Source organism: Vicugna pacos, chromosome X (genome assembly GCF_048564905.1).
Source record: "Vicugna pacos chromosome X, VicPac4, whole genome shotgun sequence".
NCBI lineage: Eukaryota > Metazoa > Chordata > Mammalia > Artiodactyla > Camelidae > Vicugna > Vicugna pacos.
In genome coordinates, this window is record NC_133023.1 from 112,755,230 (window position 1) to 112,779,310 (window position 24,081).

Below are 24,081 nucleotides of genomic sequence, written 5' to 3' on the forward strand. Positions count from 1 at the left end.
ACACAGAATAAGCAGCAGCTGCCCAGGGAGCCCTTGTCCTGTGCACTGCACCCTGGCTGCCACGGGATCTTTTGTGGGCGACCTGGTCCCAGTGCGGTGAAGCTCAGGACCAAGGCCACAGTTGGCAGAACTCTGAAACATGGGAAGCAACTGGGAAGCAGAATCCTGCTCACAGCAGGCCCTGCAAGCAAGAGGCTCCCAGAGGGTTTAGTGAGCCTTGGGGGCCCGGCTTCCCACGTCCAGCCTCGTCCTGTGGGAATCCCAGACAGCACAACACAGCATTTTATTTCAAAAAAAGTCTTTTAATTGTTCAAAATAGCACAAAACGACATCGCACTATGATAATATTGAGTCACGGGGAGTTACTCTACAATAGATGAACGGGTGTACTGTTTTCAGAAACAAGAGAAATCAAAGGGCGCTCGGGAAGAGGGTGGGGGGAAAACAATGGGGCCAGGCGAGGGGGCTCCAAGGTGACTAAACATGACATTTTCCACAGCGAAATATACTATAATACAACAAACCAGAGGCCCCAGAGGGCATGGGCTGGGGGCGGGGGTTTGCAGAGGCCGGGGTCCCGCCAGCCACAGCTGCGTCTCCAGAGCAGAGATAGGGGGTCTGAAAAGATTGGCTGCTCGTTTTAAATCCTTCTGTGTGACCTGCTTGCAAGCATCGCTCCTTACCTAAAGCTTGGGCATGGGGCAGAAAGCTGTCTCACTAGCCACTCCAAGCAGAGCCCCAAGCCCAAGTCTGGCCCTAGGAGGATGGGCCCAGCTTGGGGACTGCACTGCAAATTCATAGACTAGGTGACACCACACAACTTGCCCTCCTAGGCTGCCTCTGAGGCTGAGTTCCCCTCCATCATGCACCCCCTTTCTTACAGCTTTGCCGCTGGGGGGGGGGGGGCTGCAGGAAGTGGCGGTTGTAGGTGTCAGATGCCCTAAGCCGGTCATGCCAGGCAAGCGAGCCTGGGGGTCATGGAGAGTGCTGTGAACCCAGGACTGGGTAGCAGGCAGCAGCCCCACCTTCGGGCCATCCTCCTCAGAAACCTGGTTTCAGGCTCCAGCAGACTGGCAAGTTCAAGCCTCTAAGTGTGGAGCAGTTACCCCAGGGGAGTGAGGCCTGACAGTTCACCCTCCTTTGTCCCAGAGGCCCCGGGAAAGGCGAAGGGGTAGAGGGCAGGGGCCAGCAAGAGGAAATCGGGCTGGGTGGCAAACACCAGGCCCACAGGGGAGACTCCAGGCCTCTCCTGCCCCGGTTGCTCCCAGCTTTTCCTCCAGGAAAATCCCTGCCAAGGCTTGGCCAAGGAAGAAAAAAGTTAAAAAAAAAAAAAAGATACACATTCTGTACACAGCTAACAATAACAAAAAAAAAAAAAGGGACAAAACCCCACACACTAAGGCTAAAAATACAATAAAAAATGTTAACTTCATCAATTTCAACTTAAAAAAAAAATACAACAAATGCAGCAGTTGGTGATGTGGCCCTGAGCCCCGACCCGGGGAGGCCGAGGCCAGGCTCGGTGGGGGCTTCTCTGTGCCCCAACTGGGAGTCAGGAGGTTTTCACAGAACACTGCTCAGGCCACCTCAGGGTTCCTTCTCCACCCCCCTTTTTTTTTTCTTTCTTCTCTTTTTTAAATGGAAAAGAAGGTGGCAGGGGAGACGAAGGCCTCTTGAGAAAACGCGGCAGCTTTCAGTGGGACTGCAGGGCAGAGACGGGGTTGGATAAGCTGAGGGGCAGGAAATGCTAAGGTAACAAAATAAAATAGCAGACAGACACCCAGTCCCGGGTGCCCCGTAAAGCCTCTTGGAGCAGAGGCGGGGGACAGGGCTGGGGGGGCGCCTCTCCTTGGTCTCCAAGCCCGCCCCCCCAGGCCTTGGCTGCTCTCTCCAGCATGAGGGAGACAAACAGCATGAGGCGTGCAGGCGTCGGAGGTGCGTGCTTTCCATCGCCTTGGTTTTCAGTTTCTCCATCCCTCCCTTGAGGGCCTCCAGACTAGCTCAGCTCCCAGCTGAACGAAGGCCCAGCGCTGGGCCCAAGAGGGGAGGAAGGCACCCCGCGCTCTCACTTGCTCGCTGCTCTTCCATGTCCACCTTCCGCTTCCTCCCAACAGCAATGGTAAAATGTGCTTTCTTGAGATTATTTTAAAAACAGAGAGAGAGAAAGGGAGAGAGAACAGCAGCCAGTGGCTCTGAGGGTGAAGTGCGAGCGCCGGGCGGGAGGGACGGGCAGGCCCTGGCGGGTGGCGATCCTGAAGCAGAGGGGGGTCTGGAGAAGAGCCCAGGTGCCGGCAGCTGCTTCTCACTGACCATCTGCCTTAGATTTCTTTGGAGCAGATTTCCTTCGAAGGCAGGAGGCAAAGGCAAAGAGAATGTCAGCATGGGTCCCGACAGGAAATTGAGCAGGACTCCTTGGGGATCCTGGCAAGTACCCAGCGGGGTCACACCCACTTAAGCATCCCCCTCTCCCTACTCTCCACTGCTCCTTCCCACAGGATCCGCCTACCCCCAGTCTCAGAAGGTTCCTGAAAGGCACTTCCTGCTTACATTTCCGGAGAGGACATGGGCCGCTTGCTGGCTGGCTTGGCGCCAGAGCTGTCTTTACTGGTTTCTGGAAGGACAGAGGGGTGGCAGGTGAGCACTGCAGTCACACGGCCACACAACGGGCTGACAGCAAGACCAGTGCAAACCCCCGCCTATCCAGCCCCGCAGCACAGCTGGCCAGCCTGGACTCAGCCTCATGGGAGCAGGCACAAAACCTGACAGGGCAGCCTGGGGCTTCCGTTCCCCATCCCAACTCACCTCAAACCCCTCAAGATGCTTTCTCCGTACCCCTAGACACTGCCATGGCACCGTAGGCCATCACACGCCCCAGAACTTAAAGCTCCAAAACCCAGCCGGGAACTGGGTCCCCTGGCCCACCTGATGCTCACTGGGGGCTTCCACTGCACATGCCCCTCCCCACAGCGGGCCCTAGGAGCCCAGTGAACCATACTCACCTTGCAACCACCTGACTTGGGTGGCCGGGCCGTAGCCCTTCTCATTCCGGGCGGCGATGCGGAAGATGATGGCAGGCTTGGTAGTGTAGTCAATGTGGGCGTTGGAGAGGCTGGAGGACTGCACGAGGCAGGAGGGGCTGGGCCCACAGTACACCCGCATAAAGGCCAGCTGGGCTGGGGGCGCGCTCTTGGGCTCGCCCCCAGCCTGTGAGCTCTGGATGGCCAGGTACACCGAGTACTCGATAATCTTGCCGGAGGTCACAGAGGGCGGCTCCCAGGTGAGATGAGCACCGTCCGGACTCTAGACCCAGGGGGCAGAGGTCAAGCTGTGCCACATTCGGCCTTGGTGACTTACTCCCACCCTGCCCGTCTGGGAACAGGAGGGCTAGAACGTGTCAAAGATTCCAGAACTGAGTACTCATACATCACCCTTCCTCCTAGCACAACAGACGTATCTCCCAGCAGAGCTCAAGAGGCTGGGAAGAGAGGCCTCATCTGCCCCACCTGGAAGGCAGCCCAGCATCACGACGAAGTAAAATGAATGGGGACTCAACACACAGCATTCTACACCTGCTCTGCTAACCTGTCACTGAGCCTCCTGGTGCCTCAGTTTCCTCATCAGAACAACAGGCCCTCCAACTCCTCAGGGTGGTTTAAGGCTTAGGTGAAAGACACGTCGAGTGTGGCTTGCAGCGGACACCCACACTGAACATTAGCTGCCGCACTGCGGGCGGCAGGGAGGAGGGCCAGGAAGGAATTTATCCTTGTCACCCCAGCAAAGGGTGACAGAGCCAGGACCAGGAGCCTCACCCCAGACCCAGCTGACTCTGCCCACATCTCGGGGCCCCTCCTGAGTCAACCTCACTGGGCCCAGTGCAGAAGGGACCCCCGTTTGTACAGACTTAGCCGAGGACAGAGAGTGACCCCACAGTGAGACTCACTTTGCTGATTTTAATGGCACAGGGGGCCCCTGGGAAGCCAGGCAAACACGTCTTAAACGCTGAGATCTCACTGAAGGGCCCCCGGCCACAGGCATTGATCCCAGCGACACGGAACTTATAGGCAGTGCCCGGCTGCAACTCCTGCTTCTTCAGCTGGTTGTAGTCAGGGACGGTGCCCGAGTCATCCTGGGAAAAGGGGCCGGGAGAACAGGAAGAGAGAGAGACGAAGGTGACATGAGCCTCACTGTCAAGAGGGCAGCTCAGGGTCCAGCCCTGGAGCCAGCAGAGCGGTTTCCCACCCTGGGGACGATGCAGGTCTGTGGTGGGCGGGGGAGGGGAGCAGGGTGAGGTGGGCTGAGACAGGGCTTCTCCACTGCTTCACTGGGTACAGGAAGAAGGCGTATGTGGGGGAGGGCTCTGCACCTGGCAGCCCTAAGACGGAGAGCACCCCCGGGAAGCTTCATAAGTCCCTGCCCACCTGAGGGTATCAGCTCCCAGGAACACTTACATCAGACTGGACTACATCATCTGGTGGCAGAAAATAGTGTGTCACCATGACATTGGTGCCCTTAATGACCCCTACGTCAAACCACTGGTTCTCCTTCTTCACAGGGGCTTTGCTGGGTGGAGGCGGTAGGTCTGGCTTCTGGAAGACAGGAAGGGCAGAAGAGATCAGGCCCTTGGCACCCAGATGCAGCCCCCACCCCTAATGCCCCATCACCCCAGACTCACTACGCCCAGGGACTCGATGCCATTGGCCACTTCGGTCAGGGTAGCCGCGGCCTGCAGCTTCGCAGGGCTGGCGACCACAACTGGCTGGGGGGCCACAAACGTGTTGGACGGAGCCAGGCCTGGGAGGACAAGAGGCATCAGCAGGAAGGCCCCACATACCCGGCTTCGGCACGCGAGCCCCTCTCCTGGGCTAGACAGGAACCTCCCTTTCCTCCCCCATCAGCTGAGCCCCTCGGGGGAGCAGTGCTGCGGGAAACGTGCCCACGGCTAGGCCAGGCTGCACTCACTCTCCGTGGCCGTGGAGGGCAGCAGGGCCACGGTGCTGGGGACAGCCCCGGCCAGCTCGTTGAGGCAGTTGCTCTCGATAGCCGGGTCGTTGAGGCTGTCGGCAGGGGCCAGGGCCTCAGTGGGGAGGTGGTGCTGCTGCTGCTGGGCTTGAGCCTCTTGGAGCTGCTGCTGCTGCACCAGGGCGGCCAGTTCCTGCTGCGTCAGCACAATGGGGATGGTGGTGGCCTGGCCCTCCTGGCCCTCAGCCGACAGGTGGCTCAGCTCGGCCTGTGTCACCGCGGCCGCTGCCTCAGATGTGTCCATGGGCTCCCCAGTGCCTGCTCCAGGGTGGGAAACGTACTCCTCAAGAGGAACACCAGACAGGGAGAGCCCATCCTGGCTTCCCACAGTCACACCCCTTCCAGAGCCCAGGGCAGTCTCAATAGGTGCAGGCCCTTAGAGCCTATCCCCCAGACCCGCCCTCACCTAGCCAAAGGGTCCTGCATCCTTCCAAGGCACCAGGTTCAGCTGCCTGCCCCGCCACATCTGACCTGTGCCACCCTGGCAGAAAAGGCGCCTCCTCTCCTCAGGCTGCCCATCACCACCACCCGCCGACCAGGGCTGTCGGCAGGGAGGCTCCGGAACCCCGTGTCCTCACTCCTCCCAAGGGGTCCTTTGTCCCCTTGGGGCTCCCACGGGGGCCTCGACTGAAGGCAGCCTGGTGAACCACCTACCCCCAGCACCTACCCATGACGGCCTGCTGTGCGGCCTGGAGCACCGCCTGGATGGCCAGGGCCTGGGCTTCCTCCGTGGCTGCAGCCTGGGCAGCTGCTTCGGCAGCAGCAGTCACCGCCAGCTCCTCAGGGGTGAGCCCTGTCACCATGAGGGTGGTGGTGCCCGCCTGGGCCTCGGCCATCAGCTCTTGGGGAAGTGACAACTGGTCTACTTCCGACTGTGTGGGTGGGGGTGGCTGGACTACCACAGTAGCCACCACGGCTGAGCTGGCAGGCTCCTGGCCTGAAGACGGGTCCCCTGTACTGCTCAGATCCACGGCGGCCTGGAGCTCAGGGGCCTGAGAGGCGGGCAGGACCTCGGCGGACGCCCCCACCAGAGGCGCGGGGGCGGGCTGCAGGAGTTGCCGCGGCGGAAGCTGCTGGCGAGGCCCTGGCGAGGCCTGGAGCTCCTCTGGGGGCTGCAGGATGTCAACAGCAGAGAAGGGCATGTCAGAAGTTTCTGTGTTGGCTATGGTCACTGTTATCGTGGCCGGGATGGGGACTTCGGTGGTCAGAGCCCCTGGGGCAGTCTCAGTCACTGATGAGATCTTCTAGAAAGGGAGAGAAGTCCCCGTCAGAGGGGAGGAGAGGAAGACCAGAACCAGGCAGAACTTCACCTCTCCCTGTGGGCCTGTATTTTCATTCTCAGCGGGCCAGTGCTGCCCTGTTCGATGGGCAGAGGCAGCAGGTCACTGAGCAGCAGAGGGCACAGGCAAAAGGAGCCGAGCCCCTCCAGATCTGCTGGCCAACTTTAACCCATCTTCGAAGAGACCTCCTGGTCTAGCCAGAGAGGCGCTCAGACTCATGGTATACCACTCTCACAGGCGCCAGCAAACTGACAAGCCATGAGGAACAGCTACAGAAACGAAAGCACCCACGGGACACCAAGGACTAGAGGACTCCTGCCTCCTACCCCAAGGCTGCCCTTTTATGGCATGAAAGAGGAACCAGGAGCGTACAGTGCCTGGTGCAAGAGTGCCACCTGGTGTCCAGTTTCAGAACAGCGCAGGCCTGAGGTGCGGGGGGCAGGAGGGAGACAACAGAGGACCCTCCTGGGGCTCTTACCGGCACCGAAGGGCCTGGGACCGGAGTGGATTGTGTCACAGTGGTCACAGCTCGGGTCAGCGTGGAGGACACTGTTGTTGTGATGGGACCAGAACTGGACATGTTCACACTATCACCCTGGGTGCTCTCCACCTCTCCCTGGTCGCTGGCAGGCGGTGGGGGATCTGTGAGGGGCAAGCACAGATGACAGTGACAGGCCCTCACCCAACAGGGGCCAAGCAGGCAGGTGGGCAGGCAGGGTTTCCATCTGGCTCTGCCACCAAGGACACAGTTGCCCAGAGAACTTGCCCGGCCGGTAAACTGAGCTCCATGGAATCTGACCACCTAACCGCCTCTAACTGAGCCCCAAGCCCCAGAAGATCACGAGTGCCAGGCTGGCTGCCTTCACCCACCTTGGTTTGAGCTCATGTTGGAGGTGACGGTGGTGGCCGTGTGCGTGGTGCCTGTCTCGTGTGTCTCACAAGGAGGGTTGGAGCACACCCTCTGTGTCGGGAAAGGAGCCAGCAATGCGGCGCCGACCTGGGGGGTGACAGCGGGTGGTGCCACCACCTCCAAGCTGGACTCTAGGGTCCTGTGGGAGGGGGTGGTGTCAGGGAGCATGGCGCCCACGCTGACTGACATGGTAGTACCGGTGGAAGTGGTCTGGTGAGTCTCACAGGGGCGACTGGCAGGGGGCTGCTGCCCACCCTCTGGCTGGCCCGCACCCCCACTGGAGGTGGCGGTGGTGGGTGTATGAGTGGTGCCTGTCTCGTGGGTTTCGCACGGTGGGTTGGAGCAGACCCTCTGGGCGCTGCCTGCATTCGAGGTAGTGGCCGTGTTGGTGGTGCCTGTCTCGTGGGTCTCGCACGGCGGGTTGGAGCAGACTTGGGTCACGGTGGCAGAGGGGCACAGCAGCGACCCCAGGGCTGTTGCAGTCACAGTGGCGCTGGGTGCACCCTCGTACACAAGCATGGGGGTCCCCTGCGCCTCGCCGGGCTCGCCGGCACCCACGGTAGAGTGGGCGGTGGCGGGGCTGTTGGTTGTGTGGGTGTGATGCGCCTCCAGCTGGCGCCCCACGGGCACCAGCTGGCCCAGGCCGGTGACAGGGCTGTCCTGGCCACTGGGCCTGACACGGGCACTCACAGGGCCCAGCTGCACGAGCGTGGCACTGTGGCCTCCAGCCTCTAGCGCCAGGCTCGGTCTGAGGAGCGGGCTGGCCGGGCATGGGGCCCCAGTGGCCAGCACAGTCATGGTGGTGCTGGTTGCACTGGTCTGGCGGGTTTGGCATGCGGCCTTGACCAAACTCTGGGCTCCCTCTGACACCCCAGCAGCCACGCTGACCCGGACCACAGTGGGGACGGTGCTGGCTGCACAGGCAAGCCGGGCATCCCGCCGCTGGCCAGCACCAATGCTTGACATGGCGGTGGTGGCCGTGCTGGTGGTGCCCGTCTCGTGGGTCTCGCACGGCGGGTTGGAGCAACTGTGCTGCACAGCCATGTTGGAAGTGGCAGTGGTGGCCGTGTTGGTGGTGCCCGTCTCGTGGGTCTCACACGGCGGGTTGGAGCAGACACGAACCACGCTGCCATTCTGCTGCCCCACTGTTGAGGTCACGAGAGAAGCAGCTGCCTCCTGTCTGTCACAGACGAATTGCACCTGGGTGGGCTGGGGGTGCCCCCCCAGATTAGCCACGACGGTGGTGGTGGCCGTGTTGGTGGTGCCCGTCTCGTGAGTCTCACAGGGCGGGTTGGAGCACACCAGTGTCACGGTGCCGGGCTGCACGTCACCCTGGCCTGAGTCGGCAATGGTGACTGTGGCCGTGGGCTGTTCTGTTGTAGGTGAGGCCAGAATGGACACAGGGAGGTCGTGCACAGGCTGGGCCTCGACCCCACTGGGCGCCGTGATCAGAGTCACCTGGGTAGGCTGGGAGACGGGCTAGGGGAGATGCGAGATGGGGAGCGTTAGGGCAACTTCTTGTGTGCCTGTCCCTCCCACAGTCCTGCAGGGTCACCTCCGCCAGTCGAAACCACAGCTCTGGCTCCTATAGCATTAACCCTGGCAAATCCAGGCCTGCTCACCCTCTGACCCCAAGACACTGATTCACTCAGGAATCCGGGGAGAGGCACTGCTTCACCTTGGGGGCCACAGGGACTAGAAAGGGGCTGCGGGAGCAAGGCCTGGGCTGGGGCCAGCCCTTACTCAGGGAGGGAACCCTGCTGACTCCAGGGTGCGCCAAGGCCAGCAACAGATGCTTCACTGCTTCCAAGAATTCAACAAAGATGCGTGAAGAGAAGAACAACACTACATGTGTCCGAAGAGGAACTGTCGTACCCTCTACAGGACCGCTACAGAAAGAACTAGTGCTCAAGAACTGCAGATGGCTGACGTCCGGTATCGACACCACACCCGACAGGAAACTGACTAAGAAACGTGCTTTCCCAACATGGGGACAACGTCCCATGGGTGCCACACACAGGAGGGAAGAAAGAAGACCCAGCTGCACACAGCACTGGAAGGCAGCCTGGAAAGGATGGCCCAAGATGGAGACCGGCACCCTCAGGCTGGCTCACGTGCTTTCACACAGAGTCCCTGACCCGCACCTGCGCACTCTCCCACCACCCCAGCCCCACTACCTGCATGGTGATGGTGGGGGTGGTGAGCCCGCCGGCTGCCGTCAGTGTGGTCTGTGCCGCCGACACAGTGATGGCAGTGGGATTGATCACCTGGCTTGAGAGGGTGGCGATGGTGCCCAAGGTGGTGATGGGCGTGGCCAGGGAGGCGCTGGTGCTGTGGCTCCCCGCTCCAGCGAGGCTGGTGGAGACGGTTCCGGTCACTGTGCCGAGGGTCGTGACACCTAAAGGCAAGGAGATGGGGGTGGGACACGGGAACTCTGGGGCATACCCCATGGGGACAGGAAGCTGCTTGGAGAGAGCACCTGTGCCCTCCCCCACCTTCCTCAGGGAAGGGGTCCCAGCCCACACAGGCTGCGCACCTGTGGTGCCCTTCACAACCAACGTGGTGACAGCAGGTTTGACAGCAGAGACAGTGACGGGGGTGACCAGGCGAACGCCCCCCATGGGCACGGTGCGGAGGATGGTGCCTGGTTGTCCGGGAGCCCCCTTTAGCACCACCTGGAACAGCAGAAGAAAGTGTCATTTACGGGCTGGCAGGACCCGATGCTGCCCCCTCCCAGGCCCCTGAGGAAGAAACATGGGGACTTCTGGGTCCTGGACTGAACACTGGGGCAAGCGGAGGGCCAGCTTTGTCTCACCTGGGTCACTCCTTGCTGCCCGTGGCCGGTGGCAATTTTGGGAACAGCAGTGATGATTTTGGCGGGTGCTCCGGTCCCAGAAGTCATAACCTTGGTGGTGATAATGGTGATGGGGGACTTGATGCCAGGACTGCTGGTCACACCTGGAGGAGGTGCAGCTTGACTTCAGGTTGGGCCATGAGGGACTGCAGCCGCCTCCCACCCTGGCTGCTGCCTCTGGGGCTCAGCCCTGCACTAGCTGCCATGACCTGCCTCTTTTGGGCCCCCTTTCAAGTCGTTACCCCTGCTGCCCCTCAATTAAAACAAAGCAGCAGCAACTACCGCTACACTCCTACTACCTCCCGACACATCTAAGACTAAGGGTAAGGAGAGCATGGAAAAGAGGGGAAACCAAAACAAAAGCAGAGAGCACATCGCAGCCCAACCCTCAGCTGCTGTCTGGCTCTCCTCTCCCGACAAGGGTCCTCACCGGCACGCTGGGGGAAGTCCTACCTGTGGCGCCCGCCTGCGTGATGATGGCCGACATGGGGATGGTCTTAATAATGGTGGTCGTGCCGGGCTTGGTGGTGCTGGGGGACACGCTGCTGATGCCCAGGATGGTGGGCTTAGTCCCTGCCCCACTGGCCTGCGTCGTAGTGATGATGGTAGTGGGCTTGCCGTCTGCTGAGGTCACCAGCTTCAGGATGGTCCCAGCTGGCAAAGGCCCTTTGGTCTGTAAGGGAAAAACACGTGAAGGGAGGCAAGGTGAACCAGTATCGTTGTCAGAATAGGAAGTTTAGTGGAAAGCCTGGTCTGGCTAGTCTCCTGGTGGCCCAAGTGGCTCAGAGAATATTCTGAAGACCGCAGGACTAAGCAGCAGGACCTTCGGTGCCACACGTGCTCATGGGCTCTCATCTAGGCAGGGATGTGAGTTCTAGGCCCAGGCCAGGGCCCACTCTTGCCTGTGTCACAGTCTGGGGCCCACAAGCTCACCTGGATGATCTGAGTCACTGGGCCTGTAGATGCCTGGCCCGTGACTGCTGAAGTCTGAACTGGTTTGGTCTGGACCACTGACATCACTTTGCCCAGATTAGAAATCTAAAAAGGAAAGGATGGAGCACAAAGAATGATCCAGAAACCAAACAAGGGCATGGCCTAGGGACTGTCACATGCAGTGGGGTGGCACCCATCACTCACCAGAGCACTGCCTCCTGGGACAGAGATGGGGCTCTTCACCAGGGTGATGGTCTTGGTGACCCCACCCACAACTGTGGTTACCACCTGGGCTTGCTGGGCCACCGTCACAGTCCCCGACTTGTGAACCGTGATGATGGGGCGGGTGGAAGTGTTGGCAGCAGAGGAGACAGACGTCCCCACCTGGGCGGCTGCGGTCTTCAGCATGCGTGTGGCTGGGTTGCTCACCTGGAGGGAGCAGAGAAGAGTGATGGCAGGGCACAGAGAGAAACAGCCTCTGCCTGGAATGTCCCAGTGTGCACAGAGCTCTGCGCATGTTGTGCCTCCCCCCACCAAGAACAACTCAGTTTGCTTTGCCCTCCCTTTAGGAGGCAAGGGAGGACACAGAATGGCCACAGGTCTGGCCTGAGGCTGCCACACTCCTAAGGGGGACTGCTTATTTCACAGCCCACAGCAAGCCCCAATTCCAAACCTACAGCCTCTGCAAGTTGGTCCAAAGCCCGGAAGAAGTGACCACCGTCCGATTATAGTGCCTGGGAGCCCCTGGCCCTTAGGCTGCTGGCTGAGAACCCAGCCCGGGGGATGCTCACCATGACCGGCGAGGAGGCCACCTTCACAGTGGCCGGGAGGGTGGTAGTGCCAGGTGTCACAGCCACGGTTTTGACAATGGTGGTGCCCGCTGGGACACTCAGTACTGTGGGTGCCGAGGAAGGAGGGATCTTCTGGGTGGCGGCGGCAGCAGCCGCCAGGGCAGCCATGCCACTCATCTGCGGGCTGCTGCCAATGACCTGCGCGGGCGTGGGGCGTGTGAGGTGTGGGGTGCGCCAGGATCGAGGCCACCTAGTTCCCACCCTACCAACCTCATCAGAACCCAGCCAGAAGCTCAGCTTTTCAGAAGGCCAGGCCCTGCTCTGCCGGCCCCAAACCTGACTCCTACCAGGCTCGGCAACCCAGCGGCAGGAGTCTGCCTGCAGTTCTGCATCTTTTCTAAAGACCACGGCGTCAGATACAGTCCCCCTCTGTGGACCTGAGTCACACCCCGCAGGCTAGATTCTCCCCTCAGAGGGGCCTCAGGACAAGAAAGCAAATGTTTCAAACACCCTCAGATCAGATGGCAGGGAGGTCCTCCTGAGGTACCAACTCATGAATCCTCACCAAACTAGTAACAAGAGATTGCCTCATCAGAGCCGGCCAGTTGGGAAAGGCCCAGCATCCTGGTGCTCGGGTTGGGGGGGATTCGAGCCCAGTCAGCATGCCATGGACCACCAGGAAGTCCTGTCCCACCCAGCCCAGCCCAGCAACAGGCCCCTCACCGTCCCCTGGGCGCTCTGTGTAGGCACCACCATTCGCACGCCTGCAGGAAGGGAGGTCACGGTGACAGGGGCTTTCCCAGCCTGGCTGGCAGGTCGCATGGTGACCAACGGGGTTCCTGTCGTAGCCTGAGGACCAGTCACTTTGAGAACAGCAGGGACACCTGGCAATAGAGGGGCAGCTGTCAGCAGAGCCCCAGTCCCTCCACCACGTCCAGTGTCAAATGGCTTCTGTGCCCTGCTGGTCTTCACATTCGGCCCGTCCAGACACCCTCAGTGACAGTCTCCAAGGGAGGGACCAAGCCCCCCACCCCCACCAGCTCTTGGCCACAAGCCACAAGCCCGTGCTAATGGCTGCCAGGAGTGCCGTCAGCCCAGCAGCCCTCATTCAGGCACACCATCTCCTGGTGGGCCATTGCCCGCCCCCAGCTCACCTTGTGTCCTGGCCGCAGTGGGCACGGAAATCGAGCTGCCAGGCACCGTCGGCAAGACCTGGATGGTGGTGGTGGTCGGGGGCGCGGTGGCAGCCTGGGGCAGGAGCGTGATGCCTACTTGGGTCAGCGGCTGCACAGCAGGTGCGGCTGCTGCCGGGGCAGGGCTCTTGGGAGGGTTGGCAGGCACAGACGGGACTGGATTGGGTGTGGGGGAGGTGGCGGTAGCAGCCGTGGCAGGAATGTCATATTTCTGGAGCTGCAGAAGGTAACTGTCGGCTGTTGCCACTGCCCCCCAGCTCACCTCCAGGGAGTTGGTGTTGGCTCGCACCAGCTGTACCCGGGCCGGGGGTGGTGGCTTTTCTGTAAGAGAGCACAGCAGGTGAGGAGGCGAAGACAGAGACCTCAGGGCTGGGCACGACAAAGGCAACAGCCTCAGGTTGGCCTTACCTGTTTCCAGGTACCAGAGGTCCTTGCAGCAGACCTGGTTGTTCCAGGCCTTTCGGTAGCCGTCGCGCCCACTCCAAATGTACAGGCGAGTGTTGATTGCTACGGCACAGTGGCCAGCTCGGGCCCGGGGAATGTTGTCCTCCAGTGTGTCCATCAGGATGGTCTCCCAGGCCATAGTATCTGGGGATGGCAGGGGGTGGAGGTCAGCAGGGGCCAGGGGAACCGACAACCCCAGTGGCTCTTTGGCCATTTGCTGTCAGGGATGGGGAATTAAAACCAGGAAGTCATTAGAGATTACTAAATCAGAACCAAAACAAAAAACACAACTCTGTATGGCATGAGACCATGAAAAATTATAAAGCACGAACTACAAACTGGGAAAACTACTTGAAAGGCACAGTCAAAGGTTTCACTTCTTGCACATCAAACAACACAAGAGCCTCTAGAAAGAGCTGGGCAAAAGGGAACGCAAGTTACGGAAAAGATGACAGAAGGATCTGAGACAATACATACCCTGGCTCAAACTCAGAGAAACACAAACTTAACCTGTAAGGTGCCTGGCAGTTTGATTTTCGTGCCTGCTGCAGCCAGGGCTCAAGGTGAGCCGGGGGCAGGGGTGGGCCCACCGGGAGAGTCCGTCACCTACTGGACTTGGCGAGAAGCAGACGGTCCGACGGTCGCCGGGCCGCCACCACCAGGGCCGTCTGCGTGTTTGACAACATCCCTCTGACAGCAACTCTACCTCTAGGTATTCCCCCTCAGGTGCACTTGCACAGAGGTGAGAGCGGTGCAAGGATACTCACGGAGCAGCATCGGTGCAAGTTTCGACACCAAGATAGCCATTCAAAAGAATGAGGCCACTTGCCGTGTAGGGACGGGACGGTCTCCAAGACAGAGAAAACGGAAAAGGCCAGGCACTGCGCTGCGTAGAGCAGGCAGCCGTCCCATTTGCTTGTTTGGAAAGGAACCTATAGGCAATGCTCGGATGCACAGAAAAGGCCCTGCCACGTGGGTGAGCTGGGCGGGAGGCTCCTGTGGTGAATCTGGGTAGGAAGAGCCTCTTCAAAAAGTGCAAAGCAGGAGCGTCCCTCAGAGCGCTCCGACCACTGGCTAGTCCTCGTGGGTCCTAGGGACACGGGCCTTAGAGGAGGCTTTACTCCCTGCACTCCCCACACAGCTCTCAGGGCCGAGGCGGGCCAGCCTCCCACAGCCCTCCGCAGGCCACTCCGAGCCCGAGGAGGCCATACCCAGGTTGAGACAAGCCAGTGTGTTGGTACACTTCCACTCCTTCTCGTGTGTGGCCACTTTGACGTCATCCATGACGAGAGGCACCCAGCCACCAAACACGTACATTCTGGGACGAGGGAGGGAAGAGTAGGAGAGGATTGTAGAGGAGGTGCCAAGCTAGAGGCCACCTCTTCCATCCAGAAAGTTCTAAACACGCTTGGTCCTCTAGCTCTCCCCAAGACACACGAAGCTCTTGATGTGGCCCTCTCCTACTTGGTGGCTCAGCCCTCACAAGAACTGTGTCACCTCCCTCACAAAGAACCACTGTGTGGCTCACCTAAGGCTCACTTCAATCCCCATTGTTCTTCTATTCACTTTGGGACCTTGGCATTGACAAAGACACTCAGCTGCGGGTGTAGAGGATCTAGAACAGTCTGTGCCCCTCTACCTGGACTCTGTCTTCTCTCAGTGCCCCAGGGTCATGATGTAAAGACAGGGCTGGTGAATGCCAGCCCAGCCCAAGAGAGGCCTCCTCAGGCCCTAGGGATTGCTGAAACAAAACTTGGAGCCCATTGGGGGTGGGTTGGGGGCGGGGTCAGGCTAGGAAGGAAAAAGGCCATGGCCGGCTACTCACTTGTTTCCTATGGTCGTGGCCGAGTGAAGGCTTCGGGGAAGAGGTGCCACGCCACTGAGACTGGGCTTATTCCACGTCAGAGTCTCTGCGCAGAGCAATGGAGAAGGGAAGGTTACCCACACTGTTCAGACCCAGAGGACGTGGCCCCAGACCTGGGTAAGGCTGTGGGAGGCAAGTGCTGACCCCACGTAGGGGTTCCATGCCTGGCCTCCCTACAGCCACGGGGGGCCCTATGATCAGCAAGTTCTGGCCTTTCCCAAGCTGTGTCTACCATCTTGGCAAAAGCATCTCTGTGAGTGTCTCCTGAGTGTGCGCTGTGAGCCGGCACCGCTCTCAGGGCTGGGGTGGGTGCGGTGGGCATACCCTCAAGACACACCCCACGTAGTCCAACTCTTGACGGAACGCCTCCCCGCGCGCCGTCTCCACTGTCTGCAGGCCAGGTGCGGGGAGGCACTGCACTGCTGGGAACCATGCTCCTGACAGACCGTTTCTTTTGAGTGCTGGTGCTGATCTACAGGACAATGTAACCCTCCAGAGGGTATGTGTCACCAGCCGCCTTCTCCCTTCAGCCTCCTTCAACAGCCTGAACTTCTCTCAAGCGCTCCTGATGGCCCTCCTGGTTACCAGTCCAGGCAGTGCCCAGAGGCCTTATTGTCTCTGGACTTCATCTGCTGGTGACAGACCAGGCAGCGCAACTCCCGGCACGCCCTGGCCACCAGGGAGTCAGCGGAGACTCGTGCTCTCTGGTCTAATCTACACGACTCCATTCTAGAAAGGCCTCTGCCTCTCCTCTTAGTCTCTTATAAGCTAGCCGACCAACTCAGCCAACTGGGTCTTCCTCTTTCTTAAAGTACCGCCACAAGCTCAGGGCAAAGACAACAGCCCCAAAGAGGTGCCTATCCTGACCCCGCCACAGGACGGACGCCAAGCAGGACAGACCCCCTCCCCGTGAGCTCCACCCGCATGTCTTACCAATATCCAAGGTCCAGAGGTCCCCCAGCCGGCAGCCACTCATCCCCCCGTAGATCACCAGCTTGGACTTCTTATTGTCTTTCTCAGTGTATACCACAGCGGTGTGGGACTCCCGGGGCGGGGGGAGGACGCCGTAAGTGATAGGAATGTCCCAGGCTACCACACCGGAGCCTGGCCGCAATTCCAGGATGTATAAGTCGTTCAGGTACCTGGAAAAGGAAGGTCCATCGTGGTGGGTCCCGGCTACATGCGCCAGAGGCCTCCCAAGCTTCTGTGGACAAAGAGCAGACTCCTTGGGAGACAGTGAGGCCTCAAGCCGCATGAACTCCAAGGTCTTCTACCTTAACCCTCAAGGAGGCGCTGCCAGAAGCTCCAGAGGAGGAGCCCAAGTGCAAAAGGTACGCAGGTCGGGAGATGCAGTGCTGCCCTGCACATGACACTAGGCAGGATGCGAGGGCCTCGAGTGAAAGGGCGCACTGGCTCAAGATCACCTCCAGAGAAAGGCCCTCGGAAAACAGCCATTGCTAAAGCTGCAGGCGGCGGCCACGCCAGCTCGGAGCTGCATGCGAGGAGCAGGAGGCAGCCCCATGCGGGGCCAGCTTTCTCCCTCCCGGCCTGGCCCTCCTCCCACGAGGCCTCCTGGGGTCAGGACCCAAAGAGCTGGAGAGCTGACAGTGCGTGTGCGCCACCCTCTTCTTTCCCAAGAGAAAGGACTTGGCGCGGCGAGCGCACCTGCCTTTATGGGCTTCCACATGAAGAGGACACAGCCTCACCTCGGAATGTTGTTCTTGGGGTCCTCGCTATCATTGGCCAGACCCCCAAACAGGTAGCATTTGTTGCCCACAAGGGAGAAGCTGTGCCCGAGCCGAGGACATGGAGGGGGCCCGTTTTTGGGCGTCTTTGCTTTGAGTCTCTTCCACTCCCAACGGCTTGCCTGCAAAATCAAGACTCAGTGGTTAAACTGGGGGTGAGCTGGGCCACTTGTAGGAGGGTTGGGGTGAGGTGGGCGCCTGGTCGGAGTGAGGAGGTCCCGGCAGCACACTCATGGCAGGGCATCACCTGGAGCTCATAGAGGTCGTTGCTGTACTTCCCATACTCCACCATCCCTCCGAACACCAGCAGCCGAGTCCCGTCGCACACAAAGCCATAGGCTGCACATCCAGGAGGGATGTCCCCTCTCACAGCTGGGATGAACCACTGGTTGGTTGCTGGGGGGACAAAAGGAAGCAGAAGTCAGAACATGTTGGGGGCTCCTAGAACCAGAGCCCCCAATCCTCTGACACCCCAAATCCACCAGCCTTCAAAATGTACTCCAAGAAAGGAGGAGCCAAGACAGCGCTTCCTCTCCCAAGGATGTGGGACTTTCTGCTTTTTGCATCCAAGCCGTCTTCCAAACCCCCCAACCTCAGAGGCCACCTCAAAACAGCCTGTTCTTGTCACGGTCGTTTTAATAAGCAGGAAGTCAGCGACCAAGATAATTCATCAGTTTGGGGGGACATGGCCACCAACTTCCTTCCCCTACTACTCGATGGGTCATCAGAAAGAAATGTCTAACACCCAAAATACCCTCTTGGTGGCCCTGTGCTCCTCCTGCTGGGGGCCCTCTGGCTGCTCCTTTAACTGTCTGAGAGTGACTGACGGGTGCAGGCCGGCTCCCTCCCTCTCTGCAGATGCCGGGGCACGATGTGAGCAAGAGCCTGCCTCTACTGGCGTCAACCTCGGTGACAAGGACGGTCCACAACACCCCTGCCCCCACCCCACGCCCACAGCACCAAAGAATGCTGTCAGAGGTGCCCCCCTCCCCAGTCTCAGGCTCCTGCATCCTCACATCAGCGGTGCCCAGGCCCGTGGGAAAAGTCAGAGGCAAACATCCTCTTCTTGAGGGATCTCTTTCATTACACGCTACTTAAAGGGCTGTCCCCTAAAGGATATACCACACATCCTCCAAAAACCTCAAACTGGTAGCCAGTCAGAAATCTGATTCCATGCCTCTCCATTCGTTTTGGTCAAACGTGAGCAGACAGATTGGGATCCGAGGGCCAGGTGGGCAGGGCCCTGTGCGTGAGTGGAGTACCTCCAGGGGTCTGGCTGGGCTGAGCATGGTGCTGCAGGGAGGCCCTGGCTGCTCACTGCTCCTTGGCCTGAATTTCCACGCAGGCTCGCACTTAGTCATCAATCCTATGCTGTCATCCTCAAGGCTCAACAGGCACCTTGGCCGAAGCCTGCCCCCATCTCAAAGCACAACTCAACCTTTTGAGACAATGCTGGCCTTTCCCGAGGTAAAGGCGCCCCATCACTCTCCGCTTGCCAACTCTACAGATTGCTTTGGAACAGGCTGTTGGTCCTTCCACTATTCAGCAGACTCACTGGGACTTGAGCACCTGACCTTCCTCTGCCCTCCTCCGCCACCTTCCCAGGAAAGGCGCAATGTGGACTACCCGCTGCAGGTGTGCGCACCCAGACCCAGATCTGGGCCCTCTGCCTCACTCTCCTTTAAGGTGCAAAACCAGACCGAGAAAACTGGCAGCTTTCCACGCAGAGACAAATCAGCCCTGCACAAACTGGGAGTGATGGCCTCACACGATCCTGGGAAGGAGTCTCATTCAAGTTACTGGGATAAAAGCTGAAAGAAACTTCTGCGAGCCACTCAGTTGACCTCCCTCAATGGATAAAGGAATGGAGTCCAGGAGAGGAAGTGACTTACCCGTGGTCACACACCAAAACACAGAGAGACAAGAACCTTGTCACCAACTGGAAGTGACTGCTGGGTGCCCATCTAAGGGTTGCCCGGGTTCCCTGGGCACCTTGTGGCGCCACACACAGCTATGGGTCATCAGTCGGGGCTGGGAAAAGCGATGTGGTAAACAGGGTCAGCCTGGAGCTTTCTCCCCACACTCTGACCACTGACTCAGCTGGCCAGGCTAGAAGTGACCTAGGGTGTCCTGAGAGCTCATTCTACAGGACCCAAGAGGGGCTGATCTCATTCTAGAACACTCCGGGCAGGGCAAGTGCCCACTACAGCCCCACCAAAAGCAGTCAAGCAGTGCAGTGTGTGGTGTGAAGTCGTCACCCGCCTCTCGTCACATCACCCACAGTCCCCACTCTGCCCTCAGACGGCACAACCATCTCTTCCACACGCCAGCTGCCCTCACTGCCCGTTAATCTTATTATCTCTAGCTCATTCAGTGGGGCGTCCTGGAACCCAACCTCGGGGTCCATCACTTCTGATATGCTCAGCAGGAAGGGGGTATGAGGAAGGGCGGCCTGTTCTCATGAGCTGGGAGAGGATGGAGCCCCACTAGCCGCCTTCCGTTGGCTGTCACACTGGGGTGCTTCCTGTGTGGTAGAGCGGCGCCAGGTGCCTGGAGGCAAAGAGGGGGCTCCGGTCCTCAGACTCCCCATCAAGGAGGCTGGCCGCCCTCCTCCCACAAGGGGAAGAGCAGCCCTGAAGAGGCCCGAGCCTCGGGAGCACAAAGCAGGGGTGATTGGGAGGGGGTGCTTCTCAGAAGCGGTGACACTGGAGTGGGCCTTGAAGGGTGAACAGGATATCCCGACAAATGAAACCAGTGCGGCCAATCAGGAAGTGACTGTGTGCGCAAGCCAGTGAGAAGACGAGGCCCGGAAAGGAGGGGAACAGGTTTGAGACAAGCCCAACTCAGCAACTGACTTGCCACAGCAACAGAGGAACAGGGAGGTGTTTCCAAGGAGGTGGCCTGCGCCAGTTAACTGAAGGCAGAGACAGCCCAACAGTCTCCTCGAAGGTCTGTCCTCTGCCTGCCTCCACCACCTGCTGGCAGGGTGACCCTGGACCTGTCACTTCCGCTCTCAAACCCCAATTTCCTCATGTCCAAAAACAAGGAAGTTCCACTAGATTTTTCCAAGGCTCCTTCCAGCTGTATCAGTCATCGACGTTCAGGACACTGAGGCAGATCAGCCTTGGGTGACTGGTTTGGCAACCAGCTACGCCCTCCCCTCACCAGGGCGCACCCCACCCTGTCAGGGCCAGGTCCTCTGGGTAATCCGCTTTGCTGTGGAAATAAAATTCCCTGAGGTCAAGGACAGCTGCTACCCTAAGATCTCCCAAAGGCCAGTGAAGCATCCCCCAGCCCCTGAAGAGGAAGCACACACACCCTTCAAGTGCACACCTGCCATCCCCCATTCCCAAGACCCCCCCAGATCACTGAGTGAACCTAGACAGCAAAGCACACATATGCCCCGGGAGCCTTTTGTCTTAGCAACAGGCAGTGCTTCCAGGTTAGCACTCTCTCCAAAGGGTGCGGCTCTGAGCACTGTCCTGGTGAAGAAAAAGTGCTGGAGAATATGCTCTGACCTCATTTAAAACAAAACTGAGATAAGCAGGAAGGTGGCCATCAAGGCAGCAGCTAAGATGCCCTAGGGATACAAGACATCTGCGTCATGGCTGGTGCGAGATGGGCAACACCAAGCCCCTCTCTCTGAGAGCAGAAGCTCAAGGCTCCATCAGATAACGCACACACACTCAGTGAGGACCAGGGAGGTGGGTCTGCTAACAGCTTTCCTGAGAAGTCACCTAGGGAGTTGATTAGGGCACTTTCCAAACTGCTACCACTGGAAGAATCCAGGGCTGCAGCTCTTCAGAAGACTGGCTACTTTCTACCACACGACATATTCTTGCAGATGGAGGAGAAATTAACACCAAAGTGGTCAATTCACTTTAATAAATTAATGAATACGCAGAGGCCCCAGGAAACAGTGGACTTTGGAGCTGATGGTAATTAGGCCCCTGCCCTACTTTCTAAAATTGTATTTCCCTGCCAAGGAGCCTGCTCCAGGCCCTACTTGAGAATGAAGTTGGTACAAGGAGTTTAGGAGGTTCTGCTCAAGGCAGCGGCCTCTCTAAAAGCAGTCCTACCCCTCAGCCTTACCTCACTGGGCTAACTGCGGCCGCCGCAGCTGTCTGAGCTGGCACGGAGCCCTGCCAACCAGCCCAACCTCACTCCAGGCAACAGGTGCTCAGACCCAGAATGCGAAGGGTCACCAGAAACCCACCGGCCTCTGAAAGTCAACAACCTACACGGTGGAGAGAAAACTGTACTCCCTGCCTCGGGGGAGGTGGGGGAGAGAAGCACCCAACAAAGAGCCCAGCTCCACCATCCTGGACCCCAGAGCAACCTCAGAGCCAGGAGGAGGTGCCCGGACCCAAGGAGCCGCTACTGTCAGGACCCTGGGAGAAGGGACCTGGAGCAAACGGAGTTTGCTAGACGTGATGGCAGCCAGCCCCTGCAACTCCCTGCTGCGGAGGGGAGCTTCCAGAAAGAACATGGGCTCACTCGGGAGGGGGTTTTCCCCACCACACCTCCACCTCTCGGGCTCTCGACCAGAAGGGAGCACACACAGGCCCACTGTCCTGAGAGAGAACGCCTGGCCCCTCCTTCCGAGCAGGGTGAGGTCCTGAGGTCTGGCATCCATTCAACAGGCTGCTCAGGCCCCACCAGGTGCTAGGTGTACAAACCCCAACAAGGGGGCACCATGGGGGGAGGGGGCCACAGGAGGATGTGGCTAAGCTCCAAACACCCAGCAAGGACACCAGGCAACAAGCAAAAGGCAAGCCAGCACACCAGCAACACCCAGGGACAGAGACGCCCCACGGTCTTCAGTCCACCACCCAATCTCTCTTGCTCCTCCCAACCAAGCAGGCCTTGGGTCTGGGGGAGGCATGAGAATGGGCAGGGTAACCTCCTCAACCTCATGGGAAGAGGAGAGTCAGGAAAGTGACTACTTAGTCCGCTGCGGGATCAATGAAATCCATCTCCTACATCAAAGGGCACCAGATCAAGACAAGAATCTGAAGAGAAAAACACTGCAGAAGTAAATGCTGGAAAGCGGGTAGCAACAATGCCGTCCTATCTGCGGGTCCCCAAGGCTCCTGCACAACCCAGGAGACGGCTCCCCAGCACCGCACACAACCCCCACTCTCCCCAAGTCGGGATTAGGCTGCTCAAGTCTGCCCCTTTTCTCGAGACAGTGAACTAATCTGTAATCTAGAAGTTGTCATCTCTCCCAAACGAGCACTAAAGAAGAAGAGCGGAGCAGGCGCAGGAGGAGGGAGGAAGGGGGTGGGACTCTGCGCCAAAGGGACGCATCCGCCCGCCTAGCGTGGGTTAACGGTGTATGTCTGAAGTCACCACCGCTGGCGACGCCCCCGCTCCCTCACCAGCCGGACTAGAGGGCTCCTCTCCAATCATGAAAAGCACCCCTCAAACACAGAATCAGGGGGCGTAAGAATTAGAAAAAGAGCAGGAAAAAGCAGAGAAGCTGGGAAGAGGAAAGGGTCCCGGAAGGGAGAAGCAGATCAGTGCGAATAGAAGGGGAAATGGGAGAAGGGGGAGAGGACAGGAGGGGAGGGGAAGAGAAGGGAGGAGAGGGAAAAGGGAGGGAGAGGGAGGGAGAAGGGAAGAGGGAGGGAGGAGATAGAGAGAGGGAAGGAAAGGGAGGGAGAGGGAGGAGATGGAGGAAAGGAGGGAAGAGGAGGGAGAGGGAGGAGATGGAGGGAGGGAAAGATCTGAGGACCCAGCGGGCTTTGCACTCACCCGTGTTGTACACGTGCAGTTCGTCCACTATCCCCTCGTTGCCGCCGCCAAACACCACGATGAGCTCCTTGATGGCCACGGCGCGGTGGCCGTGGCGGGGCCGGGGCACTGGACCCGACCAGCCCACCACTCGCTTCCAGCGGGGCTGCAGGAGCACCGCTGGCGAGTTGGCGGGTGACACGGCCGAAGCCATAGTTTCGGAAATGGGAGCAGTGTAAAAAAGTCACCAAGCGAAAATGCAGCCCCCCGATTCCAGTCACACACACCCCCTTTCGTCTAAGGCGGCTTTCACGGAGAAGCGGTTCCTCACACAGCGGTGGACTGCTCCATGGAGGCCGCCATCTTAACTATTCTCCTTCCCTTCTGCTCTTCGCCTTCTTCTTGCTCACCCGGTCTCCTCAAGAGCCTCCCGAAACTGTTGCGCGCATAGACCGGAGGAGCTGGAAGCCGCCGAGTCCCGCCGCCCTGACTACTTGCCCGGGAGCTCGCACTTACAAGCTCAAGCGGGAGGCCCTGGGAGCCGCCATCTTGAGCCGCCTCTCTCTCCTCCCTTCCTCAGTCGTAGCCCTCCCCCGCCGGAAATGGCGGAGCCCCGGCCCGGTTCCCACACCCCCCAAGTCTCCTGCACTGGCCGGCTTCCGGGGCGGGTGGAAAGGAGCCACAAGCGCCGCGGTTGTCCCAGCCCCGCCGGCGCTCAGACCACAATTGTGGGAGCCGCCATCTTGAGACCGTCCCGCTTCCCCGCCCAGCACTTAGTGCAGCTACCGCTCCCAAAACAGCTTCGACACTCTTAAGGAATAGAGGCGCGCCGGAGGCCAGTGGAACGAGTTCGAATTCTCGAGGGCTGCTCGGAGGCTCGCGCCGTACGGCTCGTGAAATCTCGAACCTCCCCCCTTAGTCCGCCTCTGCTGCTCAGGCTGCGCCTGCCGCCCTGGGAGCCGCCATCTTGAGACTAGCTCCCCCTTCCCCCCTATTCTCTTCCTCCTGGCTCAGTTCTTCCACTGCAAACCAAACGCAAGGCAGCGTCCAATCCTCACTTCCCTCCTTATGACTCCTTCCCACAGAAGCCGCTCCAAAGAAGCAGAGTTAGGCCCCGAAGTGGCAACTGTACGGCAGGAGGAGCGGTAACGGCAGGGCGCTCATGCCTCCTCCCTGGGAGCCGCCATCTTGTGTGAAGAAGTAACAACTAAACATGGCGGCGGCGGCGGTCGGGCGAGGGGGCGGGGTCGGGTGACGTCACTGTCTCCCCCCCCTCACCCTCGCAAGCTTCTCCCTGCCGAGGCCTCTTAAA

At 59.5% G+C, this 24,081-nt stretch overlaps 1 protein-coding gene across 6 annotated transcripts; it reads right to left on the reverse strand.

The window, feature by feature from the left end:
• Nucleotides 1-277: 277 nt before the first annotated feature.
• On the reverse strand, nt 278-23,961 carry HCFC1 (host cell factor C1). Of its 6 annotated transcripts, XM_015251371.3 has the most exons (27): nt 22,791-23,961; nt 17,281-17,429; nt 16,995-17,155; nt 16,222-16,430; nt 15,250-15,334; nt 14,636-14,742; nt 13,389-13,568; nt 13,243-13,301; nt 12,942-13,035; nt 12,511-12,671; nt 11,788-11,985; nt 11,201-11,425; nt 10,997-11,101; nt 10,517-10,736; nt 10,025-10,167; nt 9,746-9,884; nt 9,387-9,607; nt 7,170-8,688; nt 6,778-6,941; nt 5,687-6,263; nt 4,960-5,280; nt 4,673-4,791; nt 4,449-4,586; nt 3,941-4,126; nt 3,000-3,300; nt 2,548-2,611; nt 278-2,342 (listed from the first exon to the last, which is right to left on the reverse strand). In XM_015251371.3, exons 1-27 carry the CDS (start codon nt 22,981-22,983, stop codon nt 2,303-2,305), a joined length of 6,078 nt encoding a protein of 2,025 aa, XP_015106857.1. In that variant the 5' UTR covers nt 22,984-23,961; the 3' UTR covers nt 278-2,302. The 6 variants fall into 6 exon arrangements, with proteins under 6 accessions (XP_015106857.1, XP_006218563.1, XP_015106856.1 ...); XM_006218501.4 differs by having other exon boundaries at nt 4,960-5,277; nt 5,687-6,131; nt 12,942-13,301; nt 22,791-23,960; XM_015251370.3 differs by having other exon boundaries at nt 5,687-6,131; nt 12,942-13,301; nt 22,791-23,960.
• Between the last annotated feature and the right edge of the window lie 120 nt (nt 23,962-24,081).

What these genes read in the sequence shown, in the direction of transcription:
- HCFC1 (XM_015251367.3), bottom strand. Translation starts at nt 22,983, where the DNA reads ATGGCTTCGGCCGTGTCACCCGCCAACTCGCCAGCGGTGCTCCTGCAG. An exon ending in CCCCCACCATCACCATGCAG is followed by an intron (nt 8,689 to 9,386) that starts GTAGTGGGGCTG and finishes CATCTCCCCTAG; the next exon opens with CCCGTCTCCCAGCCTACCCA. An exon ending in CCAAGTCAGGTGGTTGCAAG is followed by an intron (nt 2,612 to 2,999) that starts GTGAGTATGGTT and finishes CTGTCCTTCCAG; the next exon opens with AAACCAGTAAAGACAGCTCT.